The sequence below is a fragment of the Equus caballus genome, chromosome 11 (assembly GCF_041296265.1).
Source record: "Equus caballus isolate H_3958 breed thoroughbred chromosome 11, TB-T2T, whole genome shotgun sequence".
Taxonomy (NCBI): domain Eukaryota; kingdom Metazoa; phylum Chordata; class Mammalia; order Perissodactyla; family Equidae; genus Equus; species Equus caballus.
This window is the reverse complement of record NC_091694.1, coordinates 11,598,666-11,615,353: the sequence shown is the minus strand read 5'-3', so window position 1 is coordinate 11,615,353 and position 16,688 is coordinate 11,598,666. Positions and strand designations below refer to the sequence as shown.

At 34.8% G+C, this 16,688-nt stretch overlaps 1 protein-coding gene across 10 annotated transcripts in view; it reads right to left on the bottom strand.

Annotated features, from left to right (window-relative positions):
- Positions 1-224: 224 nt before the first annotated feature.
- ABCA5 (ATP binding cassette subfamily A member 5) overlaps positions 225-16,688 on the bottom strand; it is a 71,676-nt gene continuing 55,212 nt past the window's right edge. For all 10 annotated transcript variants that reach the window (XM_023652135.2, XM_023652140.2, XM_070226975.1 and 7 more), the window contains 11 exons: positions 13,765-13,891; positions 13,334-13,451; positions 13,146-13,237; positions 11,935-12,110; positions 11,476-11,551; positions 11,251-11,345; positions 10,317-10,436; positions 3,091-3,240; positions 2,618-2,697; positions 1,304-1,359; positions 225-786 (listed from right to left, as the gene is read on the bottom strand). In XM_023652135.2, the coding sequence (XP_023507903.1) occupies positions 679-786; positions 1,304-1,359; positions 2,618-2,697; positions 3,091-3,240; positions 10,317-10,436; positions 11,251-11,345; positions 11,476-11,551; positions 11,935-12,110; positions 13,146-13,237; positions 13,334-13,451; positions 13,765-13,891 (1,198 nt within the window). In that variant the 3' untranslated portion in view covers positions 225-678. The remainder of the gene's footprint in view (positions 787-1,303; positions 1,360-2,617; positions 2,698-3,090; positions 3,241-10,316; positions 10,437-11,250; positions 11,346-11,475; positions 11,552-11,934; positions 12,111-13,145; positions 13,238-13,333; positions 13,452-13,764; positions 13,892-16,688) is intronic.

Below are 16,688 nucleotides of genomic sequence, written 5' to 3'. Positions count from 1 at the left end.
TAATAATTAAAACACCTCTTAATTTTACTGTAAGCAAAAGAAATGTGACTTCAAATACCTAAGTTATCTATGTCTACAATCACCTGATGAACAAGGTCTCCTTTCATTGACTGCGGGTGATGAGCGCCACCTAGTGGATGTCACTTCCCACAGACCTCTATCTGCACGGAGACTGACTAGTGTTGATGCTTGAAGATTTTCAGGATGCCAACTTCTATTCAAAGTTTCTTTTAGAAATTAAAAAGGAGAAGCAAGAAACTTTTTATTTATGTCTCTCTTCTACATACCATTTATATATTAGTTATTTAGATTGGGACATTATATACTTACATAACAAAATGGTATAAACAATACAGATAACTGTTCAAAATAAAATTATTCTATCATTTTTTTAAATCATAATTGAAGCACTATTTTTGAAAGGTGAAAAAGCAAATATTGAACTTCACCCAGAGACTACAATTCAACATACTTCAAATATAAACATGCAGTTTCAATTAATTATACATAAGGTTTATTTGAAGAAAAGCAAAACACACAGCCACAGCATTCAATTAAGGAACTTAGGAAAATCTCAAGTGCTTTCGTGGTTCTTCAGTTACCAATCAAATAATACACTTTTTAAACCAAAGTTAAAGTGGAAAAAAAAATTCAGTAAGCAGACTAAGCAATACAAATTCAAAATACTACTCTGTCTTCCTGTGTTCTTTCCCACCAAAGTGTGCTGTTCAAAGTTCCACAACTATTATCTTCTTCCTCTTGTTCTTTGGTGAGTTCTACAAAAACCTAAATGAAAGTAAATAAATTAATACAGTATTCTGTATCGCAACTATCTCAAAGAATTTTTAACTAAATCAGAAATGGTACAATGTTATATCTAATTACATTAACCCTTCAAGTATCAACAGATTTATTGCTATTATTATTTAAACAGAATAATCTCCATTAATCACATACAAAGACGAATAGTTAATTTAAAGAATTAATAGATTACTTGTTTTCTGATTAATATACGTAAGCAGCAGTTATAAAAAATAATTTATAAATATTAAGCAATGTAATTTCAGATATGCTAATATAAAATACCATCATCATGATCTATTTTCTTCACTAAAATGAAAAAAATTGAGCTACTCAAAATAAATGAAGAACCTAAAGTTGTTTAAAATTATACAAAGTTGAAGAATATTCTATAACAATTTGTCTTTGGTTCACAAACTCCCTCTCCAATATAAATCTAAATAATTAAATATTGGGTACTTTTTTCAATAAAAGAACTTTTAAAAATTTAACATTATAGTACCTGTTCCAATGTTGCTTGAGAAAAGCTATATTCTTCAATGGCAAAAGTATGTTTAGCTATTAAAACATGAAAACAATATTTTACTTATTAATATTTTTAAAGAATAAAAATGGCAGTAACCAAGTGGCCAACAATCTGTTTTTTTAAGAAAAATCTCTATAATCAATTAAATTTGAAACACGTTATTTTCCTCTATCTTGCTTCCTTTCTCTCCCCTCCCTGCACAGTTCCTCTGTAGTCCTAAGCACTACATATTTAATGCACTTGCCTTATTTCACCTTTACCAAGCACCTCCTCTTTACCCTCCTCTATATCCTTCCTCATGATTCATTTCTTCATGATTTCTTTTAATCCCTGGTATCTCCTATTCCCCAATTCCAATACAGCCTGTTCTTGAATTTGTTTTGTTTTGGTGAGGAAGATTTGCCCTGAGCTGACATCTGTGCCAATCTTCCTCCACTTTGTATGTGGGATGCCTCCACAGCATGGCTGATGAGTGCAGGAGGTCCACACCCAGGATCCTAACCCATGAACCTGGGCGACCGAAGTAGAGCGCACAGAACTTTAACCACTCGGCCATGGGGCCAGCCTCCCTATTCTTGATTTCTTGAACTATATTCTGGACTCTGTTCTTGTGTCCATATACTTTTTTATATTTATTTCAAATCCTTTTGCAATCTAATCTAATGTATCAAATTTTCTGGGTTTCTAGTCATTCCTTTAATTCTCCTTAAGTAGTTCAGGTGTTGTCTTTAATCATAAAGAAAGCATCAGGAAATATAGGTTGTTTCATAGTTTATAGAAGCCACAAAATAACCAATATATGAATACTTGCCCCACCCAGGAGCTTACCTCTCTTTATGGTACCAGTATATCTTTATTGTACTACCATTTATTTTAAAAATGCCATGATTTGATAAACTTCTTTAAAGCTTTTAGGAACGCCCACCCTCCCACACTATGAAGTCTCTCCTCTCTCCTGCTGCCACGGGAGTCTTACTACCATTGCTATTTCTGTGTCCCAATATGAAGCAAGGATTCCAGAAACTCAGTGCTCCCACTTCTGGACTGAATCAGCGAGGACTAATTAAGCTGAACTTTCTCAGGTGAAAAACTGTGGTGATGTCTATTAAAGACAAGAAAAGGTTTATACTACAATATAGTTGATTACCAAATACCTACATATTAGTACTCACCTACATCTTAGATTAAACTTATTTACCATAGTTTCTATAATACGAACTTCGAGACTTTTTAAATAAAATTCTGGTATAATTTGAAAGCCACCTTACAATGTTTTCAAATATTACTTACCTTCTTCTAGCTTAGAAAACGACTGTGAAAGGGACTGAACATCTTCCTTAGGAATTTTATAAGCCAAAATAGAAGAAAAACTGAAAACAAAAATAGGATAAAATATAGGAAAATTACAAATAACTACTACTGTGTTCTAAAGGTAAAGTTCAAAATTTTTAAAGCTCAGAATTAAACCCCAATAACTTACTTTGATACTTAATTAGATAAAAATTAATTGTTGAAATCTTAAAATATTTCCATGTACAATAAAGTAACTCTCATTACTACTAAGTAAGAATTTTTAAAAGTTTAAATACTATCAAACCTTGAAAGATCTAACACTAAATTAGATATCAAACTCCAGTCATGAGACTATGTTAGTCCAATATTGGCAATAATACAGACTATTTTTTCCTAATCCTTAATACAATAACCAATTTTCATGATTATTACTATACAAAGAAATATAACTCCATTTTTTAAATCTTTACCTTTCCTGACGGCTCGCATTTGGGAAAATATACTGAATTTCTCTTTGGAGTCGGTCTACTTCTAGATTTTCTATCCAGTCCTTTAATTTAATTTCCAAAAAGTAGCCTTTTCCAAATTTGCTCTTCAGGTGTTGGACTGTCCCAATACATCTGTCATGATTTTTAAAAGAAAACTCAGATACAAAATGAGTTGACAGTTCCAAAGGATGATGCCTCACTTAAAGAATGATTTAAATAAAATGTTTATGATGGAATACTTTCAAATTTATAGACAGACAAGTTGCAAATATAATACAGAGAGTCTCCATACACCCCTCACCCAGTTTCAGTTTCCCTAATATTTATCATCATATATTACCATGGCTCATTTGTCAAAATTAAGAAACCAACGATGTATTACTATTAACTTTATTTGACTTTATTTGGATTTCACCAGTTTTCCACCCATGTCCTTTTTCTGTTCCAGGATCTATCCAGGATACCACGTTGCACTTAGTTGTCATATCTCTTAGTCTCCACTGGTCTGTGACAGTTTCTTAGTCTTTCCTTTTATGACTTTGACAGCTTTGAGAAGAACTGGTCAAGTGTTTTGGTAGAATGTCCCTCAATTTGGAGTAGTCTGTTTTTTCTCATGATTAGACTGGGGTTATGGGTTTTTGGAGAAAATAAAACAGAGCTGAAGTACTTTTCTTATCACCTCATATCAGGCAGAAGATGACATTGCTTTGTTAAGGTAGTATCTGTCAGGTTTCTGTACTATAAAGTTACTACTTTCCCCTTTCCGTGCATTAGAAGAGACTGGCTAAGTCCAGACTTTACTTGAGAAGTAGGGGATTAAATTTCCCCTCCTACTAGAGGGGTAGTATCTACATACATTAGTTGAAATCCTTCTGTAAGGAAGATTTGCCTCTTCTTTCACATTTATTTATTCAGTCATTTATTTGCATAAGTATGAACTTACGTATATTTATTTTATACTTTGGGCTGTAATCTAATATAATGCCTAGCAATTTTTAAAAACAAACACTGAGGAGTGACGTCAGCATCATGGTGGAGTGAGGTCTCTCAGAAATCGTTCCCCTCCAATATAAAACAAAAAAAATCCATAATCCAACAGAGGACATCCAATCACAGCACAAAAAACATTGGAGAGATCCATGCAGCCATATGATGGAGGGCAGAGAGAGTGGAGCCCCCCTCGGAGGAGGTGGAATGGGGTAAGAGAAATCTTCATTCCCTCCCCTTAAAGACTGCGATCCGGGACCGTGGGAGGCCTCCGAGAGGGAAGGAACAGGGGAGGGGACGTTTGTTCAAGGGAACATCGAGGACTCCCAAGGGCCCTTGCAGCCTAGAGGGAAGCCCTTTACCAGGGTGAAAGCTTTCATGGGTGGTGACCTTATCAAGCCAACACCCCAGGAGAGCAGTCAGCAAGAGCAGAAGGAGAAAACTTTGAAACCACGCAGGAGAAAGCACCCCTCACCCCCACCCATTCAGCATGGCTCCAGACCCTGGGATTTCAGCTGAAGGCACAGGGCTCAGAATACGTGGCTCTTGACCCCTACTCAGGGGCGATAGGTGGTAACTGCAACCAAATGATGCCAGGATGCAAAAGAACAGAGCCACTCCCTCTAGCAATATCAAACATTATATTAGATCTCCAGACCAGAGAGAAAATGACAAGTACCCAGAAATCAGTCCTGAGAATGCAGAAATACGAAGAACTCAAAATAGCTATCATCAAAAAACTCAACAAGGTAAAAGAGAATGTAGGGAAACAATTCAGTGAGTTCAGGAGCTACTTCACAAAAGAGATTGAAACTATAAGTAAGAATCAATCTGAAATATTAGAGATGAAAAACACAATGGAAGAAATAAAACAAAATATGGATTATCTGGATGCTTCAGCAGACAACATAGAAGAGCGTATGGGCATAATCGAAGATAGACATGTTGAAATGCTCCAGATAGAGGAAGAGAGAGAACTAAGACTGAAAAGAAATGAAGAAAGCCTTCGAGAAATATGTGACTCAATTAGGAAATGCAACATAAGAATTACAGGTATTCAAAAGGAGACGAGAAGGAGAATGGAATAAAAAGCTTGTAAAAAAAAGACATAATAGCAGAGAACTTCCCAAACCTTGGGAAGGAAATCCATGTGGAAGAAGCTGCCAGATCTCCTAAATATGTCAATGTAAAAAGACCTACTGCAAGGCATATAGTTGAGAAACTGGCAAAACTGAATGACAAAGAAAGAATACTTAAGGCAGGAAGGCAGTCAAAAATAACCTACAAAGCAACTTCCATCAGACTTTCAGGGGATTTCTCTGCAGAAACCTTACAGGCTAGGAGAGACTGGAATGACATGCAAATCATTGAAGGACAAAAACTTTCAGGCAAGAATACCGTATCCAGTGAAAATATCCTTCAGATATGATGGAGAAATAAAAACTTTCCCAGACAAACATAAGCTAAGGGAGTTCATAGCCACGAGACCCACCCCCTCACAAGATATCCTCAAGAAGGCCCTCATACCTGAAAAAAAAAGGGAGAAAGGGGTTACAAAGCACAGAGTAAGGAGTTAAACAGGTAGACAGAATCAGAGCAAGATAGCAAATACTCAAATATAGCATTAAAGACAAAGGGAAGAAAAACACCAAAAACAAAGATAATCTTGTCATTTTAACCACAAACTCATAACACAAGATGAAATAAGATGTGAGAAAAACAACTTAGGAGAGGAAGAGGAAAGGGACTGAACTGGTTTAGTCTAAGGAAATTAGAGGCCATCAGAAAAGGGGCTAGCTTATCCACGAGATCTTGAACACAAACCTCAGGGTAACCACTAAACAAAAAAGCAGAACAGAGACACAAATAATAAATAAGGAGAAAACAAAGAAACACAATATAAAAAGCTACATAACTCCATTGGTAGACCAAAATACACAGGACGAGAAACAAAGGAAATGCAGGAGAACAGGAAAACAAGTGGTAAAATGGCAATATTAAACCCTCATATATCAATGATCACCTTAAACTTAAATGGATTGAAAGCTCCAATAAAAAGACACAGAGTGGCGAGATGGATTAAAGAACAAGACTCAACAATATGCTGCCTCCAGGAAACACATCTCAGCTCCATTGACAAACAAAGGCTCAGAGTGAAGGGATGGAAGATGATACTAACGGCAAACAAAAGAAAACAGGTGTTACAATACTTATATGAGACAAAGTAGACTTGAAGATAAGACAGGTAAGGAGAGACAAAGAGGGGCAGTATATAATGATCAAAGGGACATTCCATCAAGAAGAAATAACACTTATAAATATCTATGCACCCAAGACAGGAGCACCAGAGTAAATAAAGCAACTATTAACAAACCTAAAAGAAGACATTAACAATAACACAATAATAGTAGGGGACCTCAACACTCCACTCACATCAATGGATAGATCATCCAGACAGAAAATCAACAAGGAAACTGGAATTAAATGAAAAGCTAGACCAGATGGACTTAATAGACATATATAGAACACTCTATCCAAAAACAGCAGAATACACATTCTTTTCAAGTGCGCACAGAACATTCTCAAGAATAGACCATGTGTTGGGAAACAAGGCAAGCCTCAATAAATTTAAGAAGATTGAAATAATAACAAGCATCTTTTCTGATCACAATGCTATAAAGCTAGAAATTAATTACAAGAAAAAAGCTGAGAAAAGGACAAAGATGTGAGACTAAACTACATGCTATTGAACAACCAATGGATCACTGAAAAAATTAAAGGAGAAATAAAAAAAATCTGGAAACGAAAATGGAAACATACCATACCAATTCATATGGGATGTAGCAAAAGCCATATTAAGAGGAAAATTCATCGCAATACAGGCTCACCTTAACAAACAAGAAAAAAAACAAATAAGCAATATCAAACTACACCTAATTGAATTAGAAATAGAAGAACAAACAAATCCCAAAGTCAGCAGAAGGAGAGAAATAATAAAAATCAGAGCAGAAATAAATGCTATTGAAACAAAAAAGGCAGTAGAAAGTATCAATGAAATAAAGAGCTGGTTCTTTGAGAAGATACACAAAATCAACAAACCCCTAGCCAGACTTACAAAGAAAAAAACAGAGAAAGCTCAGATAAATAAAATTAGAAATGAAAGAGGAGAAATAACAATGGATACCACTGAAATACAACGGATTATAAGAGAACACTATGAAAAACTATATGCCAACAACATGGACAATCTCGAGGAAATGGATAAATTCTTAGACTCTTACAACCTCCCAAAGCTGAATCAAGAAGAAATAGAGAATCTGAATAGACCAATCACACGTAAAGAGATTGAAACAGTAATCAAAAGCATCCCAAAGAATAAAAGCCCAGGACCAGACGGCTTCCCTGGGGAATTCTACCAAGCTTTCAGAGAGGATTTAACACGTATCCTTCTCAAGTTATTCCAAAAAATTAGGGAAGATGCAACACTTCCTAACACATTCTATGAGGCCAACATCACTCTGATACCGAAGCCTGACAAGAACAACAGAAAAAAGGAAAACTACAGGCCAATATCGCTGATGAATATAGATGAAAAAATCCTCCACAAAATATTGGCAACCCGAATACAGCAATACATCAAAAAAGATCATGCATCATGATCAAGTGGGATTTATTCCAGGGACACAGGGATAGTTCAACATCCACAAATCAATCAATGTGATGCACCACACTAACAAAAATGAGGAACAAAAACCACATGATTATCTAAATAGATGCAGAGAAAGCATTTCACAAGATCCAACAGCCATTTATGATAAAAACACTTAACAAAATGGAGATAGAAGGAAATTACCTCAACACAATAAAGGCCATAGATGACAAACCCACAACCAACATCATACTCAATGGGGAGAAAAAGAACACCATCCCTCTGAGAACAGGAACAAGACAAGGATGCTCACTATCACCACTCTTATTCAACACAGTACTGGAGGTTTTGGCCAGAGCAATTAGGCAAGAGAAAGGAATAAAAGGAATCCAAATAAGGAATGAAGAAGAGAAACTCTCACTGTTTGCAGCCGACATGATCTTATATATAGAAAACCCTAAAGAATCCATCAGAAAACTATTAGAAATAATTAACAACTACAGTAAAGTTGCAGGGTACAAAATCAACTTGCAAAATCAGTTGCATTTCTGTACTCTAATAACGAACTTACAGAAAGAGAACTTAAGAACACAATTCCACTTACAATCACAGAAAAAAGACTAAAGTACCTAGGAATAAATTTAACTAAGGAGGCGAAGGACTTATACAATGAAAACTATAAGACATTATTGAAAGACATAGATAATAACATAAAGAGATGGAAAAAGATTCCATACACATGGATTGGAAGAATAAACACAGTTAAAATGTCCATACTACCCAAAACATTCTACAGATTCAATGCAATACCAATCAGAATCCCAATGACATTCTTTGTGGAAACAGAGCAAAGAATCCTAAAATTCATATGGGGCAACCAAAGACCTCGAATTGCTAAAGCAATACTGAGAAAAAAGAACAAAGCTGGAGGGATCACAATCCCTGACTTCAAAGTGTACTACAAAGCCATAGTGATCAAAATAGCATGGTACTGGTACAAAAATAGGCAAACAGATCCATGAAACAGAACTGAAAGCCCAGAAATAAAACCGCACATGTATGGACAGCTAATCTTCAACAAAGGTACCAAGAACATACAATAGAGAAAAGACAGTCTCTTCAATAAATGATGTTGGGAAAACTGGACAGCCACATGCAAAAGAATGAAAGCAGACCATTATCTCACGCCATACACAAAACCTCAAAACCGATCAAAGACTTGAAGACCTGAAACCATAAAACTCCTGGAAGATAATACAGGTAGTACACTCTCTGACACTGAACTTAAAAGGATCTTTTCGAATACCGTGTCTTCTCAGACAAGGGAAACAAAAGAAAAAATAAAGAAGTGAGAATTCGTCAGACTAAAGAGCTTCTGCAAGGCAAAAGAAACTAGGATCAAAACTAAAAGACAACTCACCAATTGGGAGAAAATTTTTGCAAATCATGTATCCGATAAGGGGTTAATCTCCATAATATATAAGGAACTCACACAACTGAACAACAAAAAAACAAACAGCCCGATCAAATAATGGGCAGAGGATAAAAACAGACATTTTTCCAAAGAAGATATACAGATGGCCAATAAACACATGAAAAGATGTTCAACATTACTAATCATCAGGGAAATGCAAATCAAAACTACACTAAGATAACACCTTACACCTGTTAAAATGGCTATAATCACTAAGACTAAAAATAACAAATGTTGGAGAGGGTGTGGAGAGAAGGGAACCCTCATGCACTGTTGGTGGGAATGCAAACTGGTGCAGCCACTATGGAAAACAGTATGGAGATTCCCCAAAAAACTAAAAATAGAACTACCTTATGACCCACCTATCCCACTACTTGGTCTCTACCCAAACAACTTGAAATCAACAATCCAAAATAACATATGTATCCCTATGTTCCCTGCAGCATTATTCGCAATAGCCAAGATGTGGAAACTATCTGAGTGCCCAACAACTGATGATTGGATAAAGAAGATGTGGTATATATACACAATGGAATATTACTCAGCCAGAAAAAAAGACGAATTCATCCCATTTGCAATAACATGGAAAGACCTGGAGGGAATTATGCTTAGTGAAGTAAGCCAGACTGAGAATGACAAACATCAAATGATTTCACTCATATGTGGAAATATAAATGAGCACATGGACAAAGAAAACAGGGGTTACCAGGAAAATGGGGGTGGGGGGGGTTGGCACAGGGGGTAAAGGGAAGCACCTATGTGGTGACAGACAAGAAATAACTTAGAACTGAAATTTCACAGTGATGCAAACTATTATGAACTCAAATAAAAAAAACCAAATAAACAAATAACAAATATCATGCCTGAAAATAACAAGTTGTGGAATAATTAAGCCAATTCCAAATGCAGCTAGCCACTTTTTTGAAAAAATTAACATATTTCCAAGTAATCCCATAGAAGGGTAAGTGATTCAAAAATTCAACCATGGAAACATTATTTTTAACATTCAAATTAATGTATTATAAGTTTTGAAATGATGACACTCTTAATTCACCTCCTCACATGCATCCCCAAAAGGTACATTGTTCAGACATCTACCTTAACTGCCCAGATACCATGATAGCCACTCGGTCACAGACAGCCTCCGCCTCCTCCATATAATGAGTGGTCAGAATAGCAGACCGTTTTTTGTTTTTAAATGCAGTTCGAATTGCTCGCCTACAAAACATAAATAGAATAAAGAGAGAAGAAAGCATCTGAATGCTAATGAAAATACCTGGGTTTTTAAAAATCCAATTATTTGGTTGATTAGGTTAATTAAAATTGATCAAATATCAATTGCTATAGTTATGTTCTGTCCAACTATGATTTTTCTAATTTATTTTCCCTTATTTTTGAAAGCTCGTCAAACAGTCAGAAATTCCGTGATTTTAAATGTTTCTATGTGTCAAAAAACAAATTATAAAAATTGATGCCATTTTATGTTGCAACAAAAACAGCCAGAGAATCAGAGGGAAATCTTAACATGCATCTAAACCCAATCTTACATTGTATAGACATGGAAATCTAGGCTCAAAGAGTCGGTCAACTAATTAGCACTGTGCATTTCTAGAAAGAGTTCCAACATAAATTCAAGTCAGTATTATTATGAGAAAGAGTTATATATATAATATACAATATATATATAATTATATATAACATATAATTTATACGTTAAGTAACTAGGAAAAAACTTTTTTAAAACTATTCAGACAGAAGTACTCTTTATTTTAATAATTACCCATACACCCATTTTTGTTTTGGAATATACAAAATATTATTATTACTTCATGAAAAATATAATAAAGTTTAAAGGATTCTCTAGAAATCAAAATATTTAGTTTTTAATTACTATTTAATCATTTGTGTTGGATTTTAAATCAGTATGTAAATACAGCTACTACAAAACCATTAGTTTTAATAAAATATTCTTTTATTCTGAAGTATGATATAGTATAATGTGTCTCAAAAGTGTCTTTAACGTCATACTCACCACATGTGCTGTTTGGCTTTAGGATCCATACCTGTAGATGGTTCATCTAACAAAGTAATCTGAGGATTCCCCAGCATACTTAGAGCAAAACACAACTAGACGGAAAGAAAACAAGAGGACAGAGAACTAATAAGGCTTCACTATAAGGAATTCTATCAATGGTTTAGTATCAGGCACTAAACTTTGAATAAAACATACACATATTTGTTTTTTTAATAAAAGTACCTTTCGCTTAATTCCTGCAGGTAGTTTCTTTATAGTTTTCTGAAGATGTTCCTTTAAATCAAGTGCATTTGTTATTCTGCAAAACAGATAATACAAAACCAGTATATTAGCACTTATTGTTTGTGATCACTGACATTCTTCTTTTCTAGAACACTCAGTTGAAGCTAACTATAATTAGACCTCCAATTTACATCATTTTAAACAAATTAATACCTTGATAAAAAGATTCACTTTAAATTAAAATAAGTGTCATGACATTTATAAGCATATCTATTCTGTAATTAGAAATAGAGAAACTGCCTTTTTATTTTCATAGCTATTGTAATATGGTAAAGAATATACACAAAAGTAACGACCATTTTCTATGAAAATTATGACCCACAGAAATGCCTGTTACGAAATTTTAAAAACATGAAATGTAAACCTTTCTCCAGATAACAAAATGGTTCTAAATTTTACCGATATATGACTTCTTTCATGTCATCTGCACTCATTCCTTTCACAGCTCCATAAATTTCAAAATGTTCCTGCAATGTAATATCTGGCCACAGCGGGTTTATTTGAGGACAGTATCCCATATACTTAATGGAATCATCATCTTCAGCTGGGTCTGAAGAATAATCTCTTAGAAATACCTACAGAAGTACAAACCCATTTTAAACAACTATGTAACTATTTTTGCTTAATTTACATTGTGAAGGAAATGGCAAGTGGATGAATTCAAACTCTTTCCTAGAGCCAGAGTAATATCAGGTGAGATTTTTACTCCTTTTGATGAAGAAAGGACATAGGTAGCTAAATCAGAGCTCAGTGACATGGCCAGAAAGGGCTATTAGGAATGCAGGGTTGACTGGGAAGGCCAGCTCCAATTTAAAGTAGGAAGATCGGGGGGCCTCACTGGAGGTGATACTGAGCCAGGAAGGTAAGTAAATTTAGTCACTTTGACTTCTATGGTGTAAGGAATAGCCAACAGGCAAAAACCCAATGAAAAGAGAGTCCCTGCATTTTCCAGGAGAGCATCGAGCCAGTGAGGTTGGTGTGATGTAAGCAAGGAGGGGAGGAGCAGGAGACAGGACCAGAATAGTTTTGTGAAGTTTCCACAGAGTAGTGAGTGATATGCTTATAATCAGAGACTAACTGATGGCAGCGTCAAGACTAGCTCCCATATCTCCTGAAGTTAATAGTATTACCTTCCACTAAGTTGGTGGACCAATCACACATAATTATAATAATTATAAAAGCAGAAATACAGTCTTGGATCACTTAATGACAGGGATATGTTCTGAGAAATGTGTCATTATGCGATTTTGTCATAGTATGAACATCATAGAGTGTACTTACACAAACCTAGATGGTGCAGCCTCCTACACACCTAGACTATATGGTACTCATCCTATGAGACCACTGTAGTATATACATGGTCCATCATCGACCAAAAAGTCATTATGTGGCACATGACTGTACTGTATATGCATGTGTCTATGAAAATTTCACTATGTACATTATTTTCACAGATAAGCAAAAAGATAATAATTTGATCAAGCTATACTAAAAAATTAATACTAAAAACAAGTAAAATTTAAGCATCAAAATCCTAATTTATCACTAAGAAATTTATTTTAATTAAAACCATAAATCGTAGTCAACATATCCCACATTATATATCATACCTGGCCTGAAGTTGGTTCAATATCACCAACCAGAATATTAATAATTGTGCTTTTTCCTGCACCATTTGGACCCAATAGTCCCAAGATCTCTCCTACAGGAAGTGAAAGAAAAGTCATCATACATAAATCAAACTAAAAATGGAAATTACTCTTCTAGAAAAGTTATTTAAGAAAAAATAAATACCAGCCTTTTTTCACACAGAAAGAGACATATTTAGTTGCCACTTTCTTTACTTTTCTTGTAAGAAGAAAATCTTTCCTGTCATCGTATTCTTTATGCAAGTTGTTGACCATAATGGCTGGTTTCTAATAAGGGAAATAGGATTTAAAAAGAGAGTTATAAATCAGATACCAATCATGAAATAACAGGCTGCACACAACTCATGTCTATATCCCAAGAACTATAATTGCTAATAAAGGGTATTGTAGAAATAAATATCCATTTATGACTAAAATAATGGCTTATTCAAAAGAAAGTGGACAAAACTATTTTTTCAAAGAAAGATTTTTTGTTCAGATTGATTCATATGGAAAGAAAAATATTTTTCAGATTAATTTCTACACATGGGGAACTGATTATTGCACAATTAATATGACTTAGCAATAAAGACTAAATTACCTCCTCACAACACTGGCAACTCATCAGCTCTTTGACCTTTAGTCTTTCAGCTTTGACATCTTCATCTTCATCCTCATTGTTTGGTGGTTCTGGAAACTTCCTACTTTTGGACTTTGTTGAAAGGGTCCTAAACAAATAAACATAGCAGATTTTCAAATTCAAATAGTAAGAAATCCAAGCATTACATAGAGAAAAGAATAAAAGAATATACCAATACGAGATCTGTGGTTCTCTCTGAAAGGCGGAATTACAGAGCTATTTTTCATTCATTGATACTATTTGAATGATACTATCTAAATTCTTTTATTCAACAATAATATTTATGATCAGTATATGTAAGGCACTATTTCATACAAAGATAAAAAGATAAAAACACAAGTACCCCTCCCTCAAATAATTTGCAGTCTGAGTATAAATGAGATTGCCCAGGCAGAAAAGATGTAGAGGGCTAAATTCAGAACCCACAGAAACACCATAAAGGTAGGCAGAGGAAAAAGCGCTTCTGAAGGAAATTATGAAGCAATAGTAAGAGGTAAAGAGGCAAACAGGAGTTGACATTGCAGAAAACAAATGAACAAGAGAAAAGTACAAGAAGGGAGAAGTCAGTCATATTAAAAGCTTCAGACTAGTTAAATAAATTGAGCCTACCTGAAAAATAAAGAAGTCATTAGTTAGCTTACTGAAAATAGTATCAACAGAAAGGTAAGGGCAGAAACCAGATTGCAGGGAATTAAGGAGTAAATGGGAGGTGAGGAACTGAAGACGGAAGTCTTTTGGCTATTAAAGAAAAGAGAGATATGGGATAACAGCCAAAGAGGGATTCAGGTTTAAATGAGATTTATGAGTTCTGACATCTATTACTTTGTTTTATATGGGAGAAAGATGACCCCTCCTGAAAGAAAAACACCCTACTAAGATCCAAAAGAGAAAGACATAGAAAGAGAAAAGAAAACTGACTGAGCAACATCCTTAAGTAGACAGAATAAATGAAGACTTGGATAACAGGAGAGGTATCTCTTCCTCTGGGACTGGGAAAAGGCAAAAATGATGAAAGATGTGGATAAGTGCAAAAATTTATGATTTATAATTAAATGCCTCTGTTTTCTTAGAGGGCAAGATCATCTACTGAGAAGCAGGAAATGAGGTGAGGTTAGGTGAATTTGGGAATTTGAGGAATACAAAAACAGCTTGGGATAACTAGTAAAAAGAAAGAGACAGGAAGGTGCTGACTAGGGAAATGTGACAGGGTTACTAGACCATGTTAAAATAAAGTTGAGTTTATATGGGTAAATATGCAGAAATGTCAAACTGTACTTTTATTTTTCTCCAGCATATAATTAGATCCACCAAAAATTATGATTTTTAGTGGACAGGTCAAAGATATATGGAAGTTGAGGGTGAAAGTGATGAATTATGTGAGCAAGGCTGGACAGAGAAAAAAGTAAAAACAAGGATTAGCTCATACATTTGTGAGAACAGAAAAATCTCAAGAGTATGAAACCATAGGGGAAAAGACCAACAGGGCTAATAAAATAAGAAATCTGGAAAACTGAAAAGTTACTGGTAGCATTGGAAACTGAAGTTTAAGATTTTACAGATCAAGTGAAGAGCAGTGATGGCATGGCTCTGATGCAGAGATGGGTGAAATGGAAAAGACCAGTCACTGGTGTGGAGAAAATCAGAAACTGTGGGGATAGCGTGTTAGAAAGGCCATCTAGGTAGATGCTAAAGTCTCCCCTAAGATGACAGGAATAAGGAAAAAGAAGAAGGAGAACCAGATGTTAAGTCTTCCATGGATGTGGGAAGTATCCAGTGGTTAATAAATACGCTCATAGCAGCATTATTCATAATAGCCAAAAAGTGGAAACAACTCAAATGTCCATCAACTGATGAATAGATAAATAAAGTGTAGTATATCCATACAATGGAATACTACTCAGCAAAAAAAAAAAGTAATTAAGTACTGCTACATGCTACAACATGGATGAACCTTTAAAACATTATGGTAAATAAAAGAAGTCAGACAAAAAAACACTACATATTGACATTCTTTACAGAAATTGAACAAAGAATCCTAAAATTCATATGGGGCAACAAAAGACCCTGAATTGCTAAAGCAACCCTGAGAAAGAAGAAGAAAGCCAGAGGCATCACAATCCCTGACTTCAAAGCATACTACAAAGCTACAGAAATCAAAACAGCATGGTACTGGTACAAAAACAGGTGCACAGATCAATGGAATAGAATTGAAAGCCAAGAAATAAAATCACACATCTGTGGACAGCTAATCTTCGACAAAGGAGTTGAGGGCCTACAATGGAGAAAAGAAAGTCTCTTCAACAAATGGTGCTGGAAAAACTGGACAGCCACATGTAAAAGAATGAAAATCGATCATTCTTTTTCACCATTCACAAAAATAAACTCAAAATGGATCAAAGACCTAAAGATTAGGCCTGAAACAATAAGTCTTCTAGAAGAGAACATAGGCAGTACACTCTTTGACATCAGTTTCAAAAGAATCTTTTCAGACACCATAACTACTCAGATGAGGGAAACAATAGAAAGAATAAACAAATGGGACTTCAACAGACTAAAGAGCTTCTTCAAGGCAAGGGAAAACAGGATTGAAACAAAAAAATAACCCACTAATTGGGAAAAAATATTTACAAGTTATTTATCCGACAAAGGGTTAATCTCCATAATATATAAAGAACTCACACAGCTCAACAACAAAAAAATCAAACAACCTGATCAAAAAATGGGCAGGGGACATGAACAGACATTTCTCCAAAGAAGATATACGGATGGCCAATAGACACATGAAAAGATGCTCATCATCACTAATCATCAGGGAAAGGCAAATCAAAACTACACTAAGATATCACCTTACACCTGTTAGAATTGCAAAAATAACCAAAACAAAA